We start from the raw sequence: 22,000 nt of genomic DNA, 5'->3' as shown, positions 1-22,000 counted from the left end.
TTTTATTTCTGAATGTCTGCGTAATGGAAGTCGTAAAATTAATGAGCAGGTGCTGAGGAGGAGGAGAACGACGAGAAAGAAAGCAGAATTGGCTATTTTGGCCTTTTTCGTGTTAATGGCTGCAAATTCAATACAGAGGTCTGTGTGGATGCGTAGACGAAGCCGGGAGTGGTGGGAGTTGTCGGCACATGATTGTGTCAAATGTCAATGTAGATCGACGTCAGAGTCGCATTAAATCCGCCTTGGTTGTTCACACTGCGGACACATTGGAAAAAATCAGATCTGATTCTGATTCAGGACTACATATGTATGTGGTCTAAATCTGAATTAAAAAAATCAGATCAGTCTGACCTGGTTACTTGACCCCCCCCCCCCCCCCCCCAAAAAAAAATTTGTGATTTGGATTTGGGCCACTTTTGTCTGCAGTGTGAACGGGGCCATAGAGACAAAACTGCGAATTCAAGTCACTTTTATTTATATGGAGCTTTCTACACAGATTGTTTCAAAGTGGCTTTACTGTGATAATAATCCAACAAAGGTCGTTTTGGATGTACAGCAGATCTAGAAGAAAGTCATTGTCTGGCTCAAGGTTTTTAATGGATTAATTTCCGTTGTAAAAATCGTTAGTTATTAACTTGGGGAGCGCTTACACGACACTGTTTTAACTGAAAACCTTTAAAGCGTACAGGTGTTCATTTACACGACAGTTTCGAAGTAAATAAGTTTCGAAGTGCACGTTATTGAAAGCGATACCGCTATCATCTCCATGTAAACTTCAAAAACGTGAATCTTTGAAAACAGTGACGGCATGCACATTCGTATTACGTGCTGATAACTTTTGTTAATAATTTACTCACCCCCATGTCATCCAAGATGTCCATGTCGTTCGTTCTTCAGTCAAAAACGATTCAACGAACGAAATGACTCGAAAAAAGATTTGATCGTTTTGATGAACGAGTTCGAACAGGAGAGTCACGAACGCTCATCACAGAACTGAGCAAGGCGACTATTTGACCTTATAAAACGTAACATTTTTTATTTATTTTTGAAATGAGCGATCATTTCGCTAGATAAGACCATTATTCATCGTCTGGTGTCGTTTAAAGCCCTTTGAACAGTTTGCACTGAAACTGTCTTTTGGACCTTGAACCGTTTGGTTCCCATTGAAGTCCATTATATGGAGAAAATCCTGGAATGTTTTCATCAAAAACCTTAATTTCTTTTCGACTGAAGAAAGAAAGACATGGATATCTTGGATGACATGGGGGTGAGTAAATTATCAGCAAAAGTTTTTTTTTTAAAGTGAACTACTCCTTTAGGTCATTGTCGTTCTTCTCAACACGTCAAACAGGCTCAATGTACACACATCTTTTCATGAATCATTTTCCACTGATTTGATCTTGATGTGAATGCCATTGAGGGATCTGAGCACGACTTGAGGGATCATCTTCGGGGTGTGTTTGGGGTCTTTAATGAGGCGATATTTCTTCAAGGTCAGCGCCACTGCTACTTTCATCTCGTTCATGGCGAAGTTCTGTCCAATGCAGTTTCTGTAATCAGATATACATCAGAAGCTTTATTAGTATTTTAATAAACGCCATCTTTTTCTATCTGAAGCACATGCATTAGTTCTGAAATGTATAAATTCACACCAATTTCACAAACACTATTTTGGATATAGTAGCAAAATCTACTGCAATTCATTGTAATTCACTGAAATCATTGCAATTCACGTAATATGAAATAATATGAAACAGAAACCTGAGATTAGTTATCTAAACATTAGGTGTCTAACATACTTATTGAAGAAATAAATTCCACCATTGAACAAACATTTTGTGTCAGTGCCAAGAATTCCAGTGTAAGCATCATTGTAAAAATAAAATAAAAAATAAAATAAAATAAAACACACACACTTTAGCATACATTTAAAATGAGAACTTATTAGGGTAATAACAGATAATTGAAATGTAATGTTCAGACACGTCGGGCCAGATTTACTAACAGCTTGTGCCAGCGCAAACGCTCTTTTGGAGTTAACAACACAAGTAAGACGAGCAGTGAAGAGTTGGCGATGAAAAGAAGTGCTTTTATTTTTGTGGCTGATTTTACCAGTAACGCATTACAAACAATATGAGTTATGTAATCAGATTACTTTTTCATGTAACTAGTAAAGCAACACATTACTTTTAAATTCAGATTCATTTTTCAATGCGTAACACAGGTTGCTTTGTTTTCCCGTTCATTGACTGACAGCTCGAGAGGAATGGGGAGTAAGTGTATTGTAGTTCTAGACTGAGCATTTACAAAACCAGATTCAGTATTCCTCAATGTGAATAAAAAGAGAGAAATGCAAACTTTGAATATTATGCAAACTTATAATAATTAAACAAATGAATATAAATATACATTATGTATTTAATATAACTTTATTAATCATTGTCTTTGATGCAGACCTTTGATCCAATTCAAGCATAATAATAAGTAAAAATGACGTTACATTTAAAGGTGCCATATGTAATAATTGAGGTAAAAATATTCAAAAAATGAGCTACACACATCAAAACAATGAGAAGAAATAAGTGCATTGATGTCATTAAAAAACTGACAAGTTATAGTGCTGCCGAAATATAAACCTAAATTAGCATGCTAAATTACTAGCCCCGGCCCGGCAGGTATCGTAATACCAGTTTCGGCCATGGGAGGCGGTATGCGGCCGGGCAACATTACCACCAGCCAAACTGCAATTGATGAGTTCTCGCGCGGCTTGTGTGTGTACTTGAACCTGATGTCAGTCGTGTGGAAATACAGCCCACTACTACATTTCAGTTCAGGGATGAGTTCAATAAATGATTGGTCGATATTTTGCATGAGGAATACATTTTGGTAAGTTGTAGCATACTGTATCTTTCAACAGTGTTCGGGTTCTTTTTCCATTAGCTAGTAGAGACGAACGGTTCATGTGCGCTAGGGATCTGTCGTGTAACATGTACAAGTGCCAAAACGGTATTTATTGTTTGAATTGCGTAATAAACTTGACAGAATCTGAGAGCTTAACTAACCTGCTTGCTAACTGTCAATTGTGTGTGTCTCACGGTGAATTCGTGAGAGCTGGCAGCTCTGAATGGCGCTAACGTTAGCTTGATCAACATCAGCGAATGCTGTCTGTCAAATTATTTCGAACTAACAATAAAAGTGTAATATGAACAAAACGAATACCGTAAACTTGAAATAATAGCCCGGGCTTTATTTTCCCATATCGTTGAAATGCACCAGTTGTGCGCTACATTCCCATTTCAATATGATAATTTTTTAGTCGGGAACATAGCAACAACTTTTATTCACTGATAATCTTGCCAATTACCTGCGCTGAGATTCAAAACTTGTTTAAATATATAAAATGGAAAACATATATATGCATATAACCCCTCCAGTTAAAATGCAAGCTTAAACGGTTGTAATTCAAGATTTTTTTGTAATAAAGACCTAAGTTTGGTCTTCTTTTAAAGGAAACACTCAGCAGATTATTGGAAGTTATGGGAGTTTAAATTTCAGGTAAATCAAATATACTGTACTATATATTTTTTTATTTTATATAAAATATATATTTTTCAAGATATATTTTACTATAAAATCAAAGTCATATCTAACACAAATTTGAAGTTGATATCACAAAAATTTAAGGTTCCCATGAGATTTTGTTTAGCAGTGGTACAAAAAATAGCCACCGGGTGACATACATTCTATTGAACTTAGTTGTATACATTCTGCCTTAACAAATGAATACATTTCTCTCCAAATTTCAATTCTGTCACAAAATTTGGAACCTTGAGACTTAGAACTTTCTGAAAATATGTGTTTTGTCAAGATTAGAAAAGGTTTTGATTATAAATTGTGAAATATAATGATGTCCAAAAGGGGAGGAGACTGATAAAATAATTTACAGTACCGTTGCTATGGTTATTTCAAAACGGTTTTCACAGTATGAATTCTGAGTTTGTAAGCTTTCAAATGATGCCTAGTTTATGATAACTACTAAAATATGTGATAAAATAAAAAAGACAAAAAGACAATATTATATTTTAGAGGATTATATATATATATATATATATATATATATAATACTTTTTAGAGGATAATATTATATTTTTTATTGAAAAATACTAGATTATATGTTTTATTATGAAATTTTTGGTCAGAACTCCTGTTATGATACAGATTTTTTTTAGGCGCACACTTGTCGAAAATTTACTCTTCCTACATAATTTGTAGCAAGAAACAGCAGTCAAATAAATATTTAGGAGTCTTAGACCTTTAAACATATATAGTTTTTCATAATTAGTTTACGGGACGGTGACAGTTTAAAGGCTGCAGCAGAGGAACGTTTTTTAGTCAATAATGACTTTAATTTCAGTTTGTTCGTCTACAATATGATAGAGCTGCACGATTACTTGTGTATATAATGCATATGATCACAGAAGAACTGGGATTAAAGTTTAAAGTTTAGACATATACACTGATGTCTATGGTTGGAAGCGAACTTTATGCTTCAAATAAAGATTGTATTGATTACATCATTACACCAGAAGGATGACTGTTAAAACAATTGAATTATTCATTCATGATTTGTTCAACCAATAATGAAACAAGTGAAGTCTTTATGCACAAATCATTGAAACATTCAGTCAAACCGAAATATTTTTTAAATAGACTACAGCATTTCACATTTTGTCTGATCTTCTAGTGAATTCCATGTTATTTGGGTTTTCTATTGAGAATCTTGATCTCTATTTTAAACAAATAAATCAATTTATCCAGAATTGTGCAGCTCTAGTTTACGAGTTCAGAAACCTTGAAATATAGTATTGTGACATGGCAAATATAGGCTACTTGTATAGTAATTTTATGTTTGTGTTTGTTAACTGTCATTGAACAGAATCTCATTGCTATATGTTGTCACGCGGGTTGAAATGAGGTCAGTGAACCAAACGTCAGCTCTATTCTGTGCGAGTGATATGTGAGTGAATGACCCACTTGCTAAACCGCTCATGTCTCTTCAACACTCGCTGTCTTACAAACCTGGGTCCGGCAGAGAAGGGCACAAAAGCATGAGGGGACCGCTTAGCAGTGTTCTCCGGCAGAAATCTCAATGGATCAAATACCTGTGGACAACATAACATTTTAAAAACATGTACAGAATTATATACAGACTTTAAAAACACATGAAATGTACTTGTTTTGTTCTCTTATTTTTATATTTTCTTTTGATGAAGTAAATATTACAAACATAAAAATTATGGGGCTAAAATGTGGTTGTGTTCTGATTGTGGGTATTTTGATTATATTAAAGTGGGGTCCAATAGTATGAGACCAAAATCTAAAAATCCTATCATTGATCATGTGTCTTTGTACACATCAGGTTTTCTTCATGTAGCTCCAGTTCTGCTTTCATTAAAGTCCCCCTGTAGTAGGGCTGTCAAACGATTAATCACATCCAAAATAAAAGTTTGTGTTTACATTATAATATATGTGGGTGCACTGTATATAATTATTTTGTTATGTATTTATATATATATAAATACACACACATACATATATATTTAAAAATATTAATAGAATATATATAATAAATATATAGAAAAAAATATTATTTATACATAAAATATTTATATATAATATAAATTATATATAAATCTATACACAGTATATACATGAAAATATTTCTTAAATATATACAAGCATGTGTGTGTATTTATACATATAAAATAATTATACACAGTGCACCCACATTAATTATGTAAACACAAACTTTTATTTTGCATGCGATTAATCGCGATTAATCGTTTGACAGCCCTACCCTGTAGTCAATAATTTTATCCCTTAAAACTTATCTTTGATCACCAACATGACATATTTACGTTTTTTCCTTGAAAAATGTCTTCGAGGATGTTTACATGACACTGTTTAGACGTAACCGTTTATGTGTTTTGACCGTTCGTTTACACGTGAAAGTGTCAAAGTGCAAGTTTTTGAAAATGGTCTCCGTCTAAACAACAAAAATGCAAATCTCTGAAGACGATGAGGTCATGCGCATTACGTGTTCAGTCTATAGTGTTTCATAGCCATCTAATGGCCTGGCAGCAGAATACACGGTCTTATTCGTATCCGTGTGAATGAGGATCGTTTTGACAATGGTGTCGTCTGTACGTTGAAAACTCTCAGATTTAAGCATATCGTTGTCGTGTGAGCGTACCCTTAAAGTGGCTTGAATATAACTCTACACCCTTGCCTCATTTAGTATACGCGGTGCTATCAATATGCAAATGATCCCCGCCTTCACTCACTCACAGCAGCTCAGAGATCCACTCGTTGATGATCACACGTTGATCAGGGGTGCGTTTCCCGAAAGCATTGTTACCCAACTATGGTCGCAAGTTCTGTCGTTATCAGCAGTTCAATGAGTCGGTGTATCCCGAAACCATCGTTCCAACGAACATTCGCAAACAGTTTCTAGATTGCATGACATGTGGACTTAATAAATCCTTATCTTGAGTGAAATAACCAAGCTGACATTCATTACAACCTGTGTCTTTTATTTAGAATACATACAAAAGTAATTTACGTCTTTTAGTTTGTCAAGAGATTTAAAGGGGTGATGAACTGAGAAATCAATTTTTCCTTGAGCTTTTGACATCTCATGCCTGGTTCAGATTACACCATTTTTTTTTTTGTCTGTTACGATAGTCACTGTGTCAGATTACACGATTTTGACTCCTAAAATCTTGTTGTGTCGTGGACAAGACATATGTCAGTCTACACATTGCTTCCTGACCCGTCTTTAACAGCGCGCATGATATCTCAAGAAGGCGAAACTAGCGAGTGACTTCCGGAAAGTAACGTAAACAAACAATGGATGAAGCGGTGAGTGTTGTATTGGCTGTCCTGTGTTCAGAAAAAAGTAAAAAAGAAAGAAAACCTGACAATGGACACGTTCCTGGATTGCTCAAAGAGGACAGTATGGGTTGTCAATCCTCCAAAGAGAACTTGAGGTAAAATATTGTTTTCTTATATATTTTTACTTTTAGTTTTAACGTTAGCACCATTGTCTCTCTTTCGTTTCGCCATTTTTGTAAGTTGTGTACGGAAAAGCTTCTGTGCTCCTATTGGTCAACCTCATACATGTGACGGAACCGTCGTGGACGACCGTTAAAGAAAATTAAACATGCTAGTCTTTTTATCGTGATGTCGTGAAGCATCGCAGGCGCGACGTAGGTTGTCGCCCACTATGAGATACTATACAAGATGATACGATCAAATCTTGCATCCCGACACCCGTTGTCGTTTACGAATCCCCACGACACCCTACATCAAATGGATCGTGCCTATTATTGATCTGGAAATAAAGTGAAATAACTGAGAAAAATTTGAAATATTCCTCATGTCTGTAAATTATATCAAAACATATAGCATCAATTCGATCTCAAACTTACAGTTTCATTAAAATAAGTTATTACTCCACCACGTGCGTGATGTCATAAACCAACGTGGTCGAACGACCACTTTGTGACAATATGTTTTCGGTTTCGGGAAACGGTCGTGACTAGCTAGTTGAGTTCTTCAACGATGTATCGTACTATGGTAGTGAAGCATCGAGTTACGTCGTTGTACGGAAAACGCAACCCTGATTGGTTACAAGGTAGTTTGTGACGTCAGAAACACCAGAGATTTCAAGCCGTGTTTTTGAGACTGTCTTTGGTTCAGAAAATACTCAGCAATGCTGTCGACTTATAAATTTGCACATGGTTTGTTTTAAAGCATATTAAAAACACCACATATGTCCATACAACATTAAAAAAAAGATTTTCACCACAGGGGGACTTTAAAGCAAAAGACAGGCACACTCAACAAATCAGATTATGCTGGTAAAATCATTTGCATTGAAAAATGTATTTAAAAGTAAAAATGCAAATAGAGTACTTCACAATTCGTCTCAAGCACTTGGACCCCATTTCATTTTTCACTCAATATGTTATGTTTTTGTCACAGTGTCTAGTTTGTCATGTGCTTGTCTATTGTTTGGCCCCTCCCATCTAATTATTGGTTAATTTGTCCCACCTGTCCTCCTCGTTACCCTCCTTTGTTTGCCTTCCTATTTAGTCTACCTGTGTTTGCTGTCCTGTGCTTGTTCGTTGTTAATGTTATGGGTGTAATGTCGTGTGCCTGCCATGTCATGTTCTTGGATTTAGTTTTTAAGGCCTGGATTTCTTTTGTTTGGTTTGTTTGATTTATGTTTCACTTAATTAAAACTTCACTTCGACTCCGCACTCGAGTCCTCACTCCATTCTACACAACCCGCCCATGATAGTTTTGTAGTGAGCAATGCATATTTCAGAAGTAAAGAAAGCACTCATACATGTGGATTCTCCCACACTGTGTCATTCATGTGGATCCCATAAATGCTAACTCCAATGGTACAACCTATGGAAGAGTAAAACAGTGGTTTAAGGCATGCAGTTATGTGTTTAGCCAGTTTTGTGATGAGCTGATAATGTTCAGTGTCATGCTGCATATACCAAGTAACTGAACAAGCAGCTAAAGTAATGTTTGAACAGAGCTTCTCTGAGTTAGAGGTCATTGTGTCTGTGTACAAGTGAACTAGGTTTACAACTTCATACCTACTGGTGGGCAAAACAAGCCATGTCAGTGTCCTTGTTACATATCTTACATGTACGTAACATAGTAATAAACTTAATTATGCATAATTACACGCAACTAATCCTAAACCACATCCTAATCCTAGCCTAACCCTATAGTAAGTACATGTAGTTACTCATTTAATATTACTCAGTACTTAAATATATAATTACATTGTAACAACGACTCCTTAAAATAAATCACCCTTAAATATACCAATACCACCTAGTATTTTGCAATACAAGAAGTAATGTACCAAACTCTTTTTATGGACACAAGTACACAGTTAAAGACACCTAATATAAAGTAAAACCAAATATCTTCTTGCAATAAAACTGGGTGGTGTCCAAGTGACTGGCATGCTTTAAAATGACAAAAACGTACCACAAAATGCCATAAAAGTACTATAAAAGTAGTATACGACTTGTGCACTTGCCTTCTTTAGTCTTCTGATAGCCATTGTGTGAGGAACAGACTGAAACATTGGCCATTATTCATTAAAAATCACAGTACTTGCACACTCCCAGAAAAAATGAGAGGTGCTAAAGACATTGCCTTTCGTGTGCAATGTGAACGTACCAGGTTTAGATCTGTGGATGTGAATGACATTTGTATTATGAATAATCTAGGAGAGCTGTTATGGCTTTAAAAAACTTGGAATCTGGCACACAAGTCATATGGACTACTATGAAGATACTTTTATGCTATTTGGAGTTTGACAGTCACTGGCTGATCAGAATTACCTTCAGGTACAGTCCGTCCGTCAAAGAAAGTCATGGGTTTAGTCAACTTTCGGGATATTCCCGGCACAGGAGGGCAAAGCCGCAGAGATTCTTTAATACACATTGTGGTATGAGGAATTTTATTGAGGTCTTCCCTGAAACAGAAGGAGAGAGACACAGTCTCAGAGAAACAGTTGGTGTATAAGGCATTTCCAATTAAAGTAAGTCATAATGAGGAAATGCATTGAGTGGATTTGCAATGAAAATAGCATATTCTCCTGCTGAATAGGGAGGAGGAGAGGGAGGCGGGGTGTTGCTCATTTAGGTTCATAAAAAAGAAAAGACATTGTATTCCTGTATAGACTTCATGCATGTTTCTTGTACTTGATAAATAAAAGCTATAAAAAAAGAAAAAAGAAGTTATTTCTCCGTCGTGATGATGTCATAAACCAACGTGGTTGAACGACCACTTTGTGACAATATGGTTTCGGGAAACAGTCGTGACTAGCTAGTTGATTTCTTCAACGATGAATTGTACTATGCTAGTGAAACATCGAGTTACGGCGTTGTACGCGAAACACACCCCTGGATCCTACTCTACCTACACTTGACTCAACTGTCCAACACAATGTGACATGATTCGAGTGATAACAGTATGACAGTACCACTCCAGCGTGTCTTTTCCATCCAGAGCTTGTAAGATCTCCACCCTGCATTTCTCCTGGTGCTCAGGGTTACATGCCAGGTTGTAGAAGAGCCAAGATATTCCACTGGCTGTAGTGTCATGGCCTTCAAACATGAACGTGTCCACTTCAGCCCTGATATCCTCATCTGACAAACCTTGTTGATACTCGTCCTGAGACAGACACACAAAATTACAATCCGTGAAATTAAAATTAATACAACGGTATGCATTAGGTAACAACATATCAGCTATGAAGGATTTTCTTTAAGTCAGAATATAAGAGTTGTGTAGGTGTTTGGGAATATCATACTCGTGCAGACAGAAGAATATCCAAAAAGTCCAAATATCGTTGGTTTTTAACAATGCCCTGTTCCTTCTCAATCTTCAAGACTTCCTTCCTCTTTCTGATAACTTCCGCTAAAAAAAATAAAATAAATTGAAAATACATTAGAGTTTTGCTTGTTAAAATCCTACACTTCCTTTCAAAAGTTTAAGGCTGCATTTATTTGATAAAAAATACAGTAATACAGAAATAATTGTACTATTTAAAATAACTGTTTTTAATTAGAATATATTTGCATTTTCAGCATCATTACTCCAGCTTTTAGTGTCACATAATCCTTCAGAAATCATTCTAATATGGTGATTTGCTGCTTAAAAAAACATTTCTGATTATTATCAATGTTAAAAACAGATTTTTTTCAGAATTATTTGACAACAGAAAGAACATCTCTGTTACGTATGTAACCCTCGTTCCCTGAGTAGGGAACGGAGACGTTACGTCGGAAGACGGAGTCTTCAAGTCTGTCTGTCATCTTCAAGTATTAAAAAAAGAGCCAATGGCAAAGAAATGCCATGGGTCTGCGGAATTTGCATAGCGTATCTCCGCCCCACCACGTGGGTTTAAAAGTAGGATGCGGACGCAAACACAGCTATGTCTTCGCTGAGGAGCAGAGACTGAACTCAGGCGTCTACCCAGTGGTACAGCGGAAGTGGCAGGGAGACATAATGTCTCTGTTCCCTGCTCAGGGAATGATGGTTACCGAAGCGTTCCCTTTCGTAGTCACTCCGAGTTACGTCGGATGACGGAGAATGGGAGTCCCCCGTGTAATCACGCCACCTTCACAGCTGTCTTCCAGTGCCCTGCGAAAGTCTGATCCCCTGTCGTGAAATTGGCGGGGACGAAGAGTCCTACTTAGCACAGGAATACCAAGGTACACTGGGGAGCATATCTCAGAGGAAAATACAGGGGTTGGACAAAAAAACTGAAACACCTGGTTTTACTACACAATAATTTGTTAGAATGGTGAGGGCCTCATTTTGCATCCAAATACAGCACCAATTGACAGATAGAAGTCCTTCACAGTGACCAGAGGGATTATGAGCCGTTCCTCTTCCAGAACAGTGTCCAGGTCACTCTATGATGCTGGTGGACTCGCTCCTCCAAAACACCTCAATAATATTCAGATCTGGTGACTGTCAGACCATGGGAGATGTTCACCGTCACTTTCATCTTCATCAAACCCTTCTGTCACAAGTCTTGCTGTGTGTTGGTGCATGATCATACTGATACACGGTTTGAGCATCAGGTGCTCATGATCCTCCAGAAGGGTTTGGTAGTCCTCGGCAGTGTCGTGTCCATCAAATACAATCAGGATTGTCATGATATTGGAGCTCAAACCATCACTGATCCACCCGTGCTTCACTCTGAAGATTGGCCGCCATGCATATAGATGTGAAACCTCCAACATTGGCCAGTGTTTCAGTTTCATTGTCCAACCCCTGTATGCCGCAGTATGTCTACCCGAAGGGAGGACTTAAGAATACACATATGGCCCATAGAGACTTGATATGGAGGAAGACTGGAGTAACCAACCCGTAGGGTGGCTAGAATTTTAACTCCAGGGGTGGCAAGGTGGCTTGCCGAGGGAAGACATGCTCAGAGAGGCTTACAGTGGGAAATACACATGTGGGGGTTACTAGAAGGAACCATGCAGGACTGAGGCGTCTGAGCCAGGAGCTGGTTGGCAGCAGAAGGCCGCAGGGTCAGACAAAAAAGCCACAGTCCAATTCTGGGCGGTCGAGAACTGTTGGGCAGAGTCCTCGACCACGCCGCCGAAGAGGCCAGCCTGGGATATGGGGAAGTTGAGGAAACTGGTTCACTCAGCCTCGCGCACATCAACCAGGCTAAGCCAGAAATGTCTGACCACGCATGTGGACATCACCTGACTCAGGGAGCGTGCGGTCACCTTTGTCGCTCATAGAGTAAGGTCGGCAGCTCAAGGATGAGCCCTGAATCAGCCCTACCCTCGTGCATGTCACTGAACACCCAGAGGATGGCAATAACACACAGTGAGGTGGCAGCCTGCCCCGCAGCTCTATAGGTCCCCGCCACCGGAGTAGACAAGAACCTACGACATTGGAGGGGTGCTTAGGGGGTCGTCACACCAGGTGGAGGTGCTGTAGGGACACAGAAGTGTTGCCACAGTACACTCCACAGGGGGGAACCCCAGTGTACCCGAGGCTGCGGCCTCTACGAGGGCAGAGAAGGCGGAAGAGACTGCTGAGCAGCCGCAAAAAGTCAAAGGAGACTTCCACGATCTCATGGCCTCTTCATGCACATCCGGGTAGAAAGGATTTGGGTTTGCCACCCCCAAAAACCAATCATCAGCCTTAAGTGCTCGGGACATGGCAGAAGTTTCCACACAAACCGGTACTCGTGGCAGCCCGGGAAAGAATAGCTGTGAACTCTGGATCAAACTCTATGTTATGCTAGGACAGCAGCACAGACGAGCCATCACCAGAGGACTCTAGCTCACCTTGTGATGCGGCGATAAACATGATTTCATCAGCTGGGGGACCGAATGAGAACGCGGGCCCGCGGGCGGGCCGGCGAACTCACTCGGGACCACATGGGTTGCAACGTGAAAGACGGGGTGTGGACCAAGGAATTTTCGTCGGTTTAGTTCCAGACCTGACATCTTAGGTCACCCTGGCCACCAGCCGAAGTATTACCTCACATGGAGAAAAATAGATCGGGGTGTGGATGAGGGGACTCTCACTCTATTGAGCTCATTGAGTCTCGACCGTTACATTGCGATGGTTATGTTCCCACTAAGAGAACGTGACACACCCACGAGCACTGTCTGAGCCCAAAGCCCAAACACGTCAACAGCGCTCGCGCCCATCAGCTGAATCTATCACAATACCGCACTCAGAAATACACGGGCAGATCGTCTTTAGAAAGACGCGTCTTTAAAAAGAAATGCCGCGTGCACGTTCTTTTAGTGAGAGGAAAAAACTCTGCGGATGTTGAAGCGACCAGGGAGAGACACACAGACTGGGAGACCACTGCTCAGATCCCAGGCAATGTGAAACTCCCTGGATACCGCCGTCACACCAACACCGGAGATTTCGCTCATCTCGAAGAGATGTAGTCACTGAAAATACTCAGGATTTGGCTTGCGGAGTGAAGAGATTCTCTTGGCTCCGAAGCGAAAACATAGCTGCGTTTGCGTCCACATCCTCCTTAAACCCATGTGGTCTGCGGGCAAATTCCGCAGACCCATGGCATTTCTTTGCCATTGGCTCATTTTTTTAATATTCGAAGATGACAGGCTTTCTAAGCGAAACCCCCATTCTCCGTCATCCGACGTAACTCGGAGTGACTAAAGCTCGACTTAACTCGGAGTAAAGGGAACAGCGTTTATTTGAAATAGAATCTTTTATAACATTATAAATGTCTTTTGTGTCACTTTTGATCAATGTAATGCATCCATGCAGCTTAAATGTATTAATTTCTCTGTATTAAAAAAAAGAAACAGCATTTGTTTGAACAGTAAGGCCCCGATATACTTAGTTTACGAAATCACAGATCAAACAGGTGAAGTTTGAACTTCTTTTTACCACAAAGCGAAGAACGAAAAAGATCTTCGCTTTGAGTATATCGAGGCCTGCAGTGTATATTTTAGTTTTTACTAAGATATATAGCAGGTATGGATAAAATAATAGCCCATGAGCAGGCCAAGATATAATCTTTCACAAAATAAGGAATTGCAAAATGAGTGTGACTGTTTTCAAACAGGTTTCTCAACCAAGCTAACAAGAACAATCAATCAACAATTATGAAAACGTTATTTCTGAATGTTCTCTGAATAGTTAAAATGTCCAACATTATGGCAATGCTACTTTTGAATGTTTTCTGAACAAGTAGTAACATTTAAAAATATGTTAGATGAACATCCAACTAAAACGACAACATGTTCCATGAACAATATATAATGTTTTTCTACTAATGTTGTGAGAACATTATTAATTCAATTCACTTTTTTATTGTGCATTATAAATATATTTTTTGTAACTTTTGATCAATGTAATGCATCCTTGCAGCTTAAAAATATTAATTTCTTAAAAAAAAAAAAAAAACACCATTTGTTTGAATGGTATAAGGCCCCAATATACTTAGTATATGAAATCACAGATCAAACAGGTAAAGTTTGAACTGCTTTTTGCCTCAAAGCAAAGAACTAAAAAAACTTCGCTGTGAGTATATCGGGGCCTGTAGTGTATATTTTGGTTTTTACTAAGATATATATGGATATGGATAAAATACTAGCCCATGAGCAGGCCCAGATATAATCTTTCACAACATCTGCACAATTCTGTTTGTTTCAAACAGGTTTCCTGAACTGGTGTCTCAGTCTTTCATTAGTCAGCCAAACAGATGTACTGGCAAGACTGCTCAAATCCACAAGCAAGAGTCTTGAAGGAAGGGTGTAGCACTAAATGTTGAGCCCCCTATAGTCCATTTGGGTCAGTGAGAAAATGCTCTTTTTTTTTCTTTCTTTCTTTTTTTAGACAGTAATACAAAGCCATATTATAACATTTCCAGAGCCTCATCAAATTCAGAGGAATACAATTAATCGAATTGTTTTCAGATTAAAATGTAAATATTACATTACATATGCTGTGGGGTTCCCGTGGGCCTGCTCAAGTTGGACACAACTGTGGCTTGTCAAGGTAACAACACCTGTATAATTGTGTGCTATGCCAGCGGCCTTCCTGAATTTGTATCCATGTGGACTGAGATGAAATATGGCCTTGTAGTGGTACGGAAAAACTCTGAACCTGAGGTTCACCAGGTGGCAGAGGTCAAACACTGCCTGGGTGTATGGGTTGGTTCCACTGTAATGAGATCAGGGAGATTTTAGGATACGTAATGGATACACACACGGACGAGGTAAAAGAGCATTTACTCACCTGTCAGTCTGACAGTTGCTGTTACAGCTGAACGCACATTTCATGATGCTGTCCAGGGTCATGAGACTTACATGCTTAAACACTTCAAATGACTCTTCTGATTTGGCATAACCTTCCCACTTATCCTAAAAGAACAGAAAAAATCATTTAAAGTGCACAAATGACAATAAGGAATTACAAAACTAATGACTGTTTTCAAACTGGTTTCTCAACCTAGCTAACAAAAATACTGTCCAAGAACCATAAAGTTATGAAAACGTTATTTCGGAATGTTTAAAAAATTATGGCAATGCTACTTTTGAAGTAGTAACATTTAAAAATACGTTAGATGAACATCCAACTAAAACGTTGAAGGACAACAAATGATTTTTTTGTGCTAATGTTGTGAGAACATTATTAATTCAATTCACTTTTATTATTGTGCTTTTCACAATACGTACCGTTTCAAAGAAGCTTTACAGAAAATGCAAGTCTACATTACAATTTAGAGTGATCTGTTATCAGAGGTGACTGTCTAAGTTATGGATTTCAGAAATGTACATATACAAATCACGCAGTTATCCAACAATGTATTAATTTAATAAGGCAGAAATACTGAGATTATGAAGTAAAAAAATCAACTTGTGAACTTTAAACACACATTCAAGTAACATTACATTAACTGTAATTTAATTACTTTTCCCTTGAAAATGTTAAGTAAGGGATTACTCTTCATTTATCTGTAATTTAATTACAGTTACTTCTGATGTAATTGAGGTAAATACTGTGTATGGATCAATCCGATCTCACAGCGATTCCTATGCATTTCATGAGGTGTCTAAATTGTACGACCGCACTTGTACAAATTCGTATGAATTATTGTAAAATATGTGTGAAAAAAGTGTGATCAGACATAAAACAATAGTGGGTTTAACATCAAAATGTATTGTCTGATGTTAAAAAGTATGTTTTTATAATGTAACCTCCACAACCTTGGTCTGTTTAAGGATAATTCATGCAATTTTATAGTATTTATGTGAAAGAATTAAAACAGATTCATGTCTATCCTTGTATTATTCAGCTGGTTGAGATTGATATGGGATTTTGAAAGTAATTAAATTAATTAAATACTTTTTAGAGAGAGTAATTAGTACAGTAATCTAATTAGACTGTTGAAGAGGTAATTAGTAACTAGTAATTAATTACTTTTTTTAGAGTAACTTACCCAACACTGCTCAAAGAACATTTATTCTTAAGTTTAAGATAACCTTACCAGGGTCCGGTTCCCCAAAACGTTCTTATCTCGAAGTAGTTCTTAACCTACAATATTCCTTAATTTTTTCTCTTAACCTTATGGCACGATTCCCAACACGTTCGTACGCTAAGTATATCTTCTGTAAGTCACACTTTCGTAAGGTTGGTCTGGACCATTCGTAAGCTCTCTTTTAGCGTTGTTTGAGCTCTGACAACACGCTAGTGGCCGCCACTGTGCAGTAGTCTTTACAAATCAGCGCAGTAAGTCAAACTACTATGTTGACAATGTTGAGGCTCAACAATGATTTTATGTTATGGACATTTTAAGACTAATAATAAAATGTGTTTGCAATGGATACAAGCCTATTTATGAAGTTGACTTTATTTGGTATCAAAACTAATATGGTGGTAATTAGCCTATTTCGTAATGTCACTAAAGCTTTAAATAGGCAATCACTTTTGATACTTGAAATCTGGCATCAATTTGGCTCTAAATGGCTAAGATCTATAAATGGGTAAGCATGGTGGTGTCCAGTAAGCAACCAAATATGGCGATCCAACATGTCCTTGTATTGAATCAAAGAAGGCGCCGACCGCGGAGCCGTTTAGTCCATGTAAATTTTTTTATTCTGCAAAACTTAAGCTCTTTTGACACCTTCACCTGGGACAGCACCTTTGTAACGTCGAACGTAAGAGGCAGCGTCTTAAGATGCTTACTAAGGGACACTTCGGAGAACACACTTAGGAACATAAACAACTTTGGCAGCAAAAATAGCCTTTTCAGCACTCACTTTTCACTGCGTGTCTTTAGTAAATCCTAAAAGTATTTTTTTTTTAACAGCAAAAGAGTGTTTGTGCTGGAGCTGTTAGTAAATCTGGCCCAAAGTATTTTAGCATAGAAAAATACACACTAAACAAGTGCCTTAAACGTACAAGCATGACTTCAGTTGAATCAGAAATAAGTTTCACATAAGGCTTCAAAACATCATAATGGAAACCAGGAGTGAGGAGTCGTCTGTGCCGAAACCATTTCTCTCCGGCAGACACAAGCAAGCCATCGCCTGAGGAGACAGTGAAGAGTTACGTGATAACAGGGTGATGTGTAGATTTCATTGTTCTGTTCCAAACCCAGAGACAAAATGTGAAAAATAATCTGTTTTAATAAACTGCCCTACAGATGTCACAGTATAAAAAAATTCATTATAAAGTTTGTCTTCGTTTGCCATGGGGACAACATTGTCAAGTGCTTTATACGAAAAATGTAGTTTTTAGATATAATTTTGTCACATTTGACAATAAGCACGAACATATTATTTGTGTAAATTTAAGATACATAAAATGGTTAAAATACTAAAATAAATGATTAATGGGTAACATTTTATAATAACTGCACGCTATTAATCATTAGTTAAGCATGAGTAAACAGTTAATTGATAATTTATAAAGCATTAATAGACATTAATAAGCAGCTTATAAATACAGCTATATTTTCATACTTTGAAAATATCGAACCCAGGTTCATATTTGTATTTTTATACTTTGTTATTAATATTTTCTATCTGAAGTCTAGCATTATTTACAAACCAGTTATTTAAGAGTTGTCAGTCATTCATAAGATCACTTAGAAAATGTAAGTAAATGTAGTAAATACAAGTAGTTATAAAGCATTTAGTGGTGGTCAGCTAACTATTTTGTGAGCTAATCTAAATTGAGGACTATTCATGCTTTGTAAAGCATTTATAAAAGAGAGTTAAAGGCACATCAATCTTCTAAACAGTGAAATGTAACAAACACAACGCAGTGATACAGAACATAGAAATATTTATCAGCCTTTAATTCTCCTTTATAAATGCTTCACACACATAGTCAACTGACCACTACTAAATGCTTTATAACTATACCCGAATAATTAACCCTGAATAACAGCATAAACACATGTTAATAAAGCATTTATTAACACACTAAGTAACCATGTCTGAATGATAAGATGTATGGATGTTTAAATAGTTTATTAATCGTTTATTTACATATTCTAAGTAATCTTATGAACCACTGAAAACTCTTAAATAACTGGTTTATAAAAAATGCAATTCTTCATTTAGAAATGATAAATTGATTATTCATAAATGATGAAAATACAATTATTAAACAAATTATAGATATGCTTTTATATCAAGAAGAAAGCATGTATAGCTGTATTTATAAACTGCTTGTTAATGTCTATTAATGCTTTATGAATGATGAATTAACTGTTTACTCATGCTTAAATAATGATTATTAACGTGTAGTTAATATAAAGTGTTACCGTTTAATGAGACTGCAATTTTATTCTAAATAAAACAGTGTCTATTTACATTTCAGCCTTGTTGGCGAGGCTATTTACACTACTGTAACTCCATCCACCATTGTCTGATTAAACCAGACAAAAATACAAAAGACATCCCTTTGATAGCAGGATTGGGTGGCATTGGCTTTTGACTTGAGTTTAAATCGCCTTTTTCTGAACTCTCTCTTCTCCCTTGGCTTTTCCCATCGCATATCAGCTCCAAAAGGTGTTTATTTGTAATAAAATATATATATATATATATATATATATTCAAAAAGTGGCGCTAAAGAGTCAAATGGGTATTTAATAGTGGGATTAAAGTGTTTAACAGGTAGGGTTAGGGGTAGCTTTAGGGACAGTAATGTCCTAATAAGTCTGTTTATGATTGATTTTAATAAATATAATCCAATATACTGAATATGTTGTTATCGCTACTGTTTTATAATACACTAACGAGCAAATAGCAGGTCTATCTGACACTATATGCACTAAATATAAATAGCATCTCGCAACTATTTACACTTAGTGCAAAGAAAATACTATTTTCACTTATATAATAAAATGTCACGTATGTCACAGAATGAATGGTAACTTGAGATGGTGAAAATTACATTTGTTTATGACAGAAAAACTGACAAAAACAGAACGTATTTAGACAACAAAGTAAACTAGAAAAATCCAAAGGCGTACCTATTGAACAATATAAGATCTATTGTGAAACCTTACCTAGCCAAGGGATGAAAAACCTATATGCAAAGTCATCTTTGGGTTCTGTCAAAAAAGCAATATAAAGTCATTTTAAAAATGCTTGTTTTGGTTATTTATTAAAACTGAATGTATCATTATACAGTGAATCAAAGACCAGCACCTGTTGTGGTGAGAAGGGTCTTCACGTATGATGGGTGGTGGATGTTCAAAATGGACAGTGACGGGCCAAACCACAGCGGAAAAGCAAATGGATACTGTTTACCCCAGCTCATGATCTTTTCCAAATCATGTCCATCCTGCTTAAACTATAAAAATAAAAAAATAAAAAAAAAACTGCTATTAACATTACTTTCTAGAGGTATTAATCTCACATGAATTCTTCCAATTCCTACTGAAGAATGTGAGTGCAATGCAAGGCTCTTCTGTTTTTTGCTTTACAATAATGTAATTGTTTAGTTGCAGTGAATCGACAAGGTCTCAGGCATGAGGTTAATGTCCTCGCAAGATAAGGAGGTCAAATGCAGAGGACGTATCATATATTTTGTAATATTCATGAATTTGAAAAAAAAAAAACCAAAAAAAACAACAAAAAAAACATGTTGTTATTGATTAGCTAAGAACTACCTTATTTGACTAAGCACTATAGGCTACTTTCTTACTAAATCGTTAGAGTTTCTTATAACGTTAAGTAGGTTAGAGTGTTAATTTTGCGATCTTGTTCCTGTGTATTTATTAACAACGAAACAGTATTGTAAAGTGTTCCCAAGATTTCATATCTTAGAAAAACGTTAGAGCATATTTTGGGTAACTTAGTTGATGAGTTATTCATGCATTTCTGTAGCCTAACGTTAGTTGTTTAGCTACCTCACTGACGTGTCCGAAGAGCCAGTGTGCAGGTGGTCCTGGAAAAGACTCCATAGTTCGCACTCCCCTCCTCCTCATTAATAGTAGTTTAACAACTATCACCAAACACAGAAGCAGTGCGAGTGTAAAGACATGATTCACTGAGAGAGCTTCCAAATTCAACGGGAGAATCCAGTAGAGCGGCATGACTCGAGCTGGGCTGTCAGACAGTCTCCTCTGGCTCTTCGTCGTCATTGATTGATGTGGGAAAGAGGAAGTGATGAGGAGAGAGGGACGGGCTTTCTGCTCCTGGATATAACAAACAACCTTTATATAACAAATTAACAATTTCATCAGGTTTTCTGAAAGCTAGTTGTTGTGGATACACTGTGAAAAAAAGTCAGGGAACCAAAACACACAAACATGTAGACCAAAAAAAGGTGTGTGTTAGTGTTGTAACAAGTAAATGGTTCATGATCTGAAAAAGTGAAAAGGCCGTGAAAAACACACTTTTACAGTTTGAGGTCAAAAATGTGCGCATAAACGGATGGGAAGAGAATTTTATCTAGTGGAATGTTTTGGTACTGCGCCCAAACAAAATCTCACTGAAACTCATGTTTTAAGATATCATGCTCAAATTTGGAACACAGCTTGTTTACATTTTATCAGTTTTTCAGAATATACATATTTCGTATACAAATAGTATTTTTGTGCAATTTTCACAATAATAAAATTACACTTCTAGAATCTTTTTTTTCCAGTTTATTGCAATTTATTGCCAAGTTTTGTTTTTAAAAGAGACCAAACTGAAGTCTGTGCTCCAAAGCAATCAAGATTTATGACAGTTTAAGTTGGAAATTTGATTTCATATCTATATGCTCAAAATGTGATTAATAATAATAAATAAAAAACATAACTAGTCCATAAATGTAATTTAGTTACAAAAAAATCCCCTAAAAATGCAAAATATGACATAAAAATGGAACTAAAATATAGTACATTCATTTCATTTTATTTGCAAAAAGCACCAGAGGGTTTAGCCATTAACGATTATTATATAACGCTTTTAGTGTATACGGTAAAGTGTTATCAGAATGAACTGGCAGGTTGTTTACTTCATTCACTGCACAAAAGATAATGATACAAAGTTTAACAGCGGTGCAAAGAGTAATAGGATATTATAAAAAAAGGCCACTAGGCATCTATGGAGTGGTTTCAGTATAGGTTAAAAAAATCATGCATGAAAACACAGGTTTTATACACAAATATGGGTGTACCTTAACATCTCATTTTGTGGTCTATAAGAGAAAGTCATGTTTTAAACAGCACTTGAATGTGTAATTAACATGTTAAAAGAATATTTAAAAAAAAATTGTACTTGCAGATAATATAATATTAATTGTGCCCTCTTTTAATATTTAGCATTTTGTGCTATAACAACTATATCAGTTCATTTATTTCCTGAAATAACACATTGACTGATGCATCATCATCGAACACATGCTAAACTTTAAAGTAAATTTCAAGTCA

At 36.8% G+C, this 22,000-nt stretch overlaps 1 protein-coding gene across 1 annotated transcript; it reads right to left on the bottom strand.

Annotated features, from left to right (window-relative positions):
- Positions 1 to 1,271: 1,271 nt before the first annotated feature.
- On the bottom strand, positions 1,272 to 20,755 carry cyp4t8 (cytochrome P450, family 4, subfamily T, polypeptide 8). The gene is made up of 12 exons (XM_039651325.2): positions 20,492 to 20,755; positions 19,788 to 19,932; positions 19,646 to 19,690; positions 17,527 to 17,654; positions 15,361 to 15,485; positions 15,131 to 15,285; positions 10,412 to 10,518; positions 10,082 to 10,272; positions 9,438 to 9,571; positions 8,414 to 8,478; positions 5,080 to 5,162; positions 1,272 to 1,550 (listed from the first exon to the last, which is right to left on the bottom strand). The coding sequence occupies exons 1-12, from the start codon at positions 20,723 to 20,725 to the stop codon at positions 1,373 to 1,375; spliced, it is 1,590 nt and encodes a 529-aa protein (XP_039507259.2). The 5' UTR covers positions 20,726 to 20,755; the 3' UTR covers positions 1,272 to 1,372.
- Between the last annotated feature and the right edge of the window lie 1,245 nt (positions 20,756 to 22,000).

Source organism: Pimephales promelas, chromosome 12 (assembly GCF_988280905.1).
Source record: "Pimephales promelas chromosome 12, fPimPro1.hap1.1, whole genome shotgun sequence".
Classification (NCBI taxonomy): domain Eukaryota; kingdom Metazoa; phylum Chordata; class Actinopteri; order Cypriniformes; family Leuciscidae; genus Pimephales; species Pimephales promelas.
This window is presented reverse-complemented; position numbering and strand designations above follow the sequence as displayed.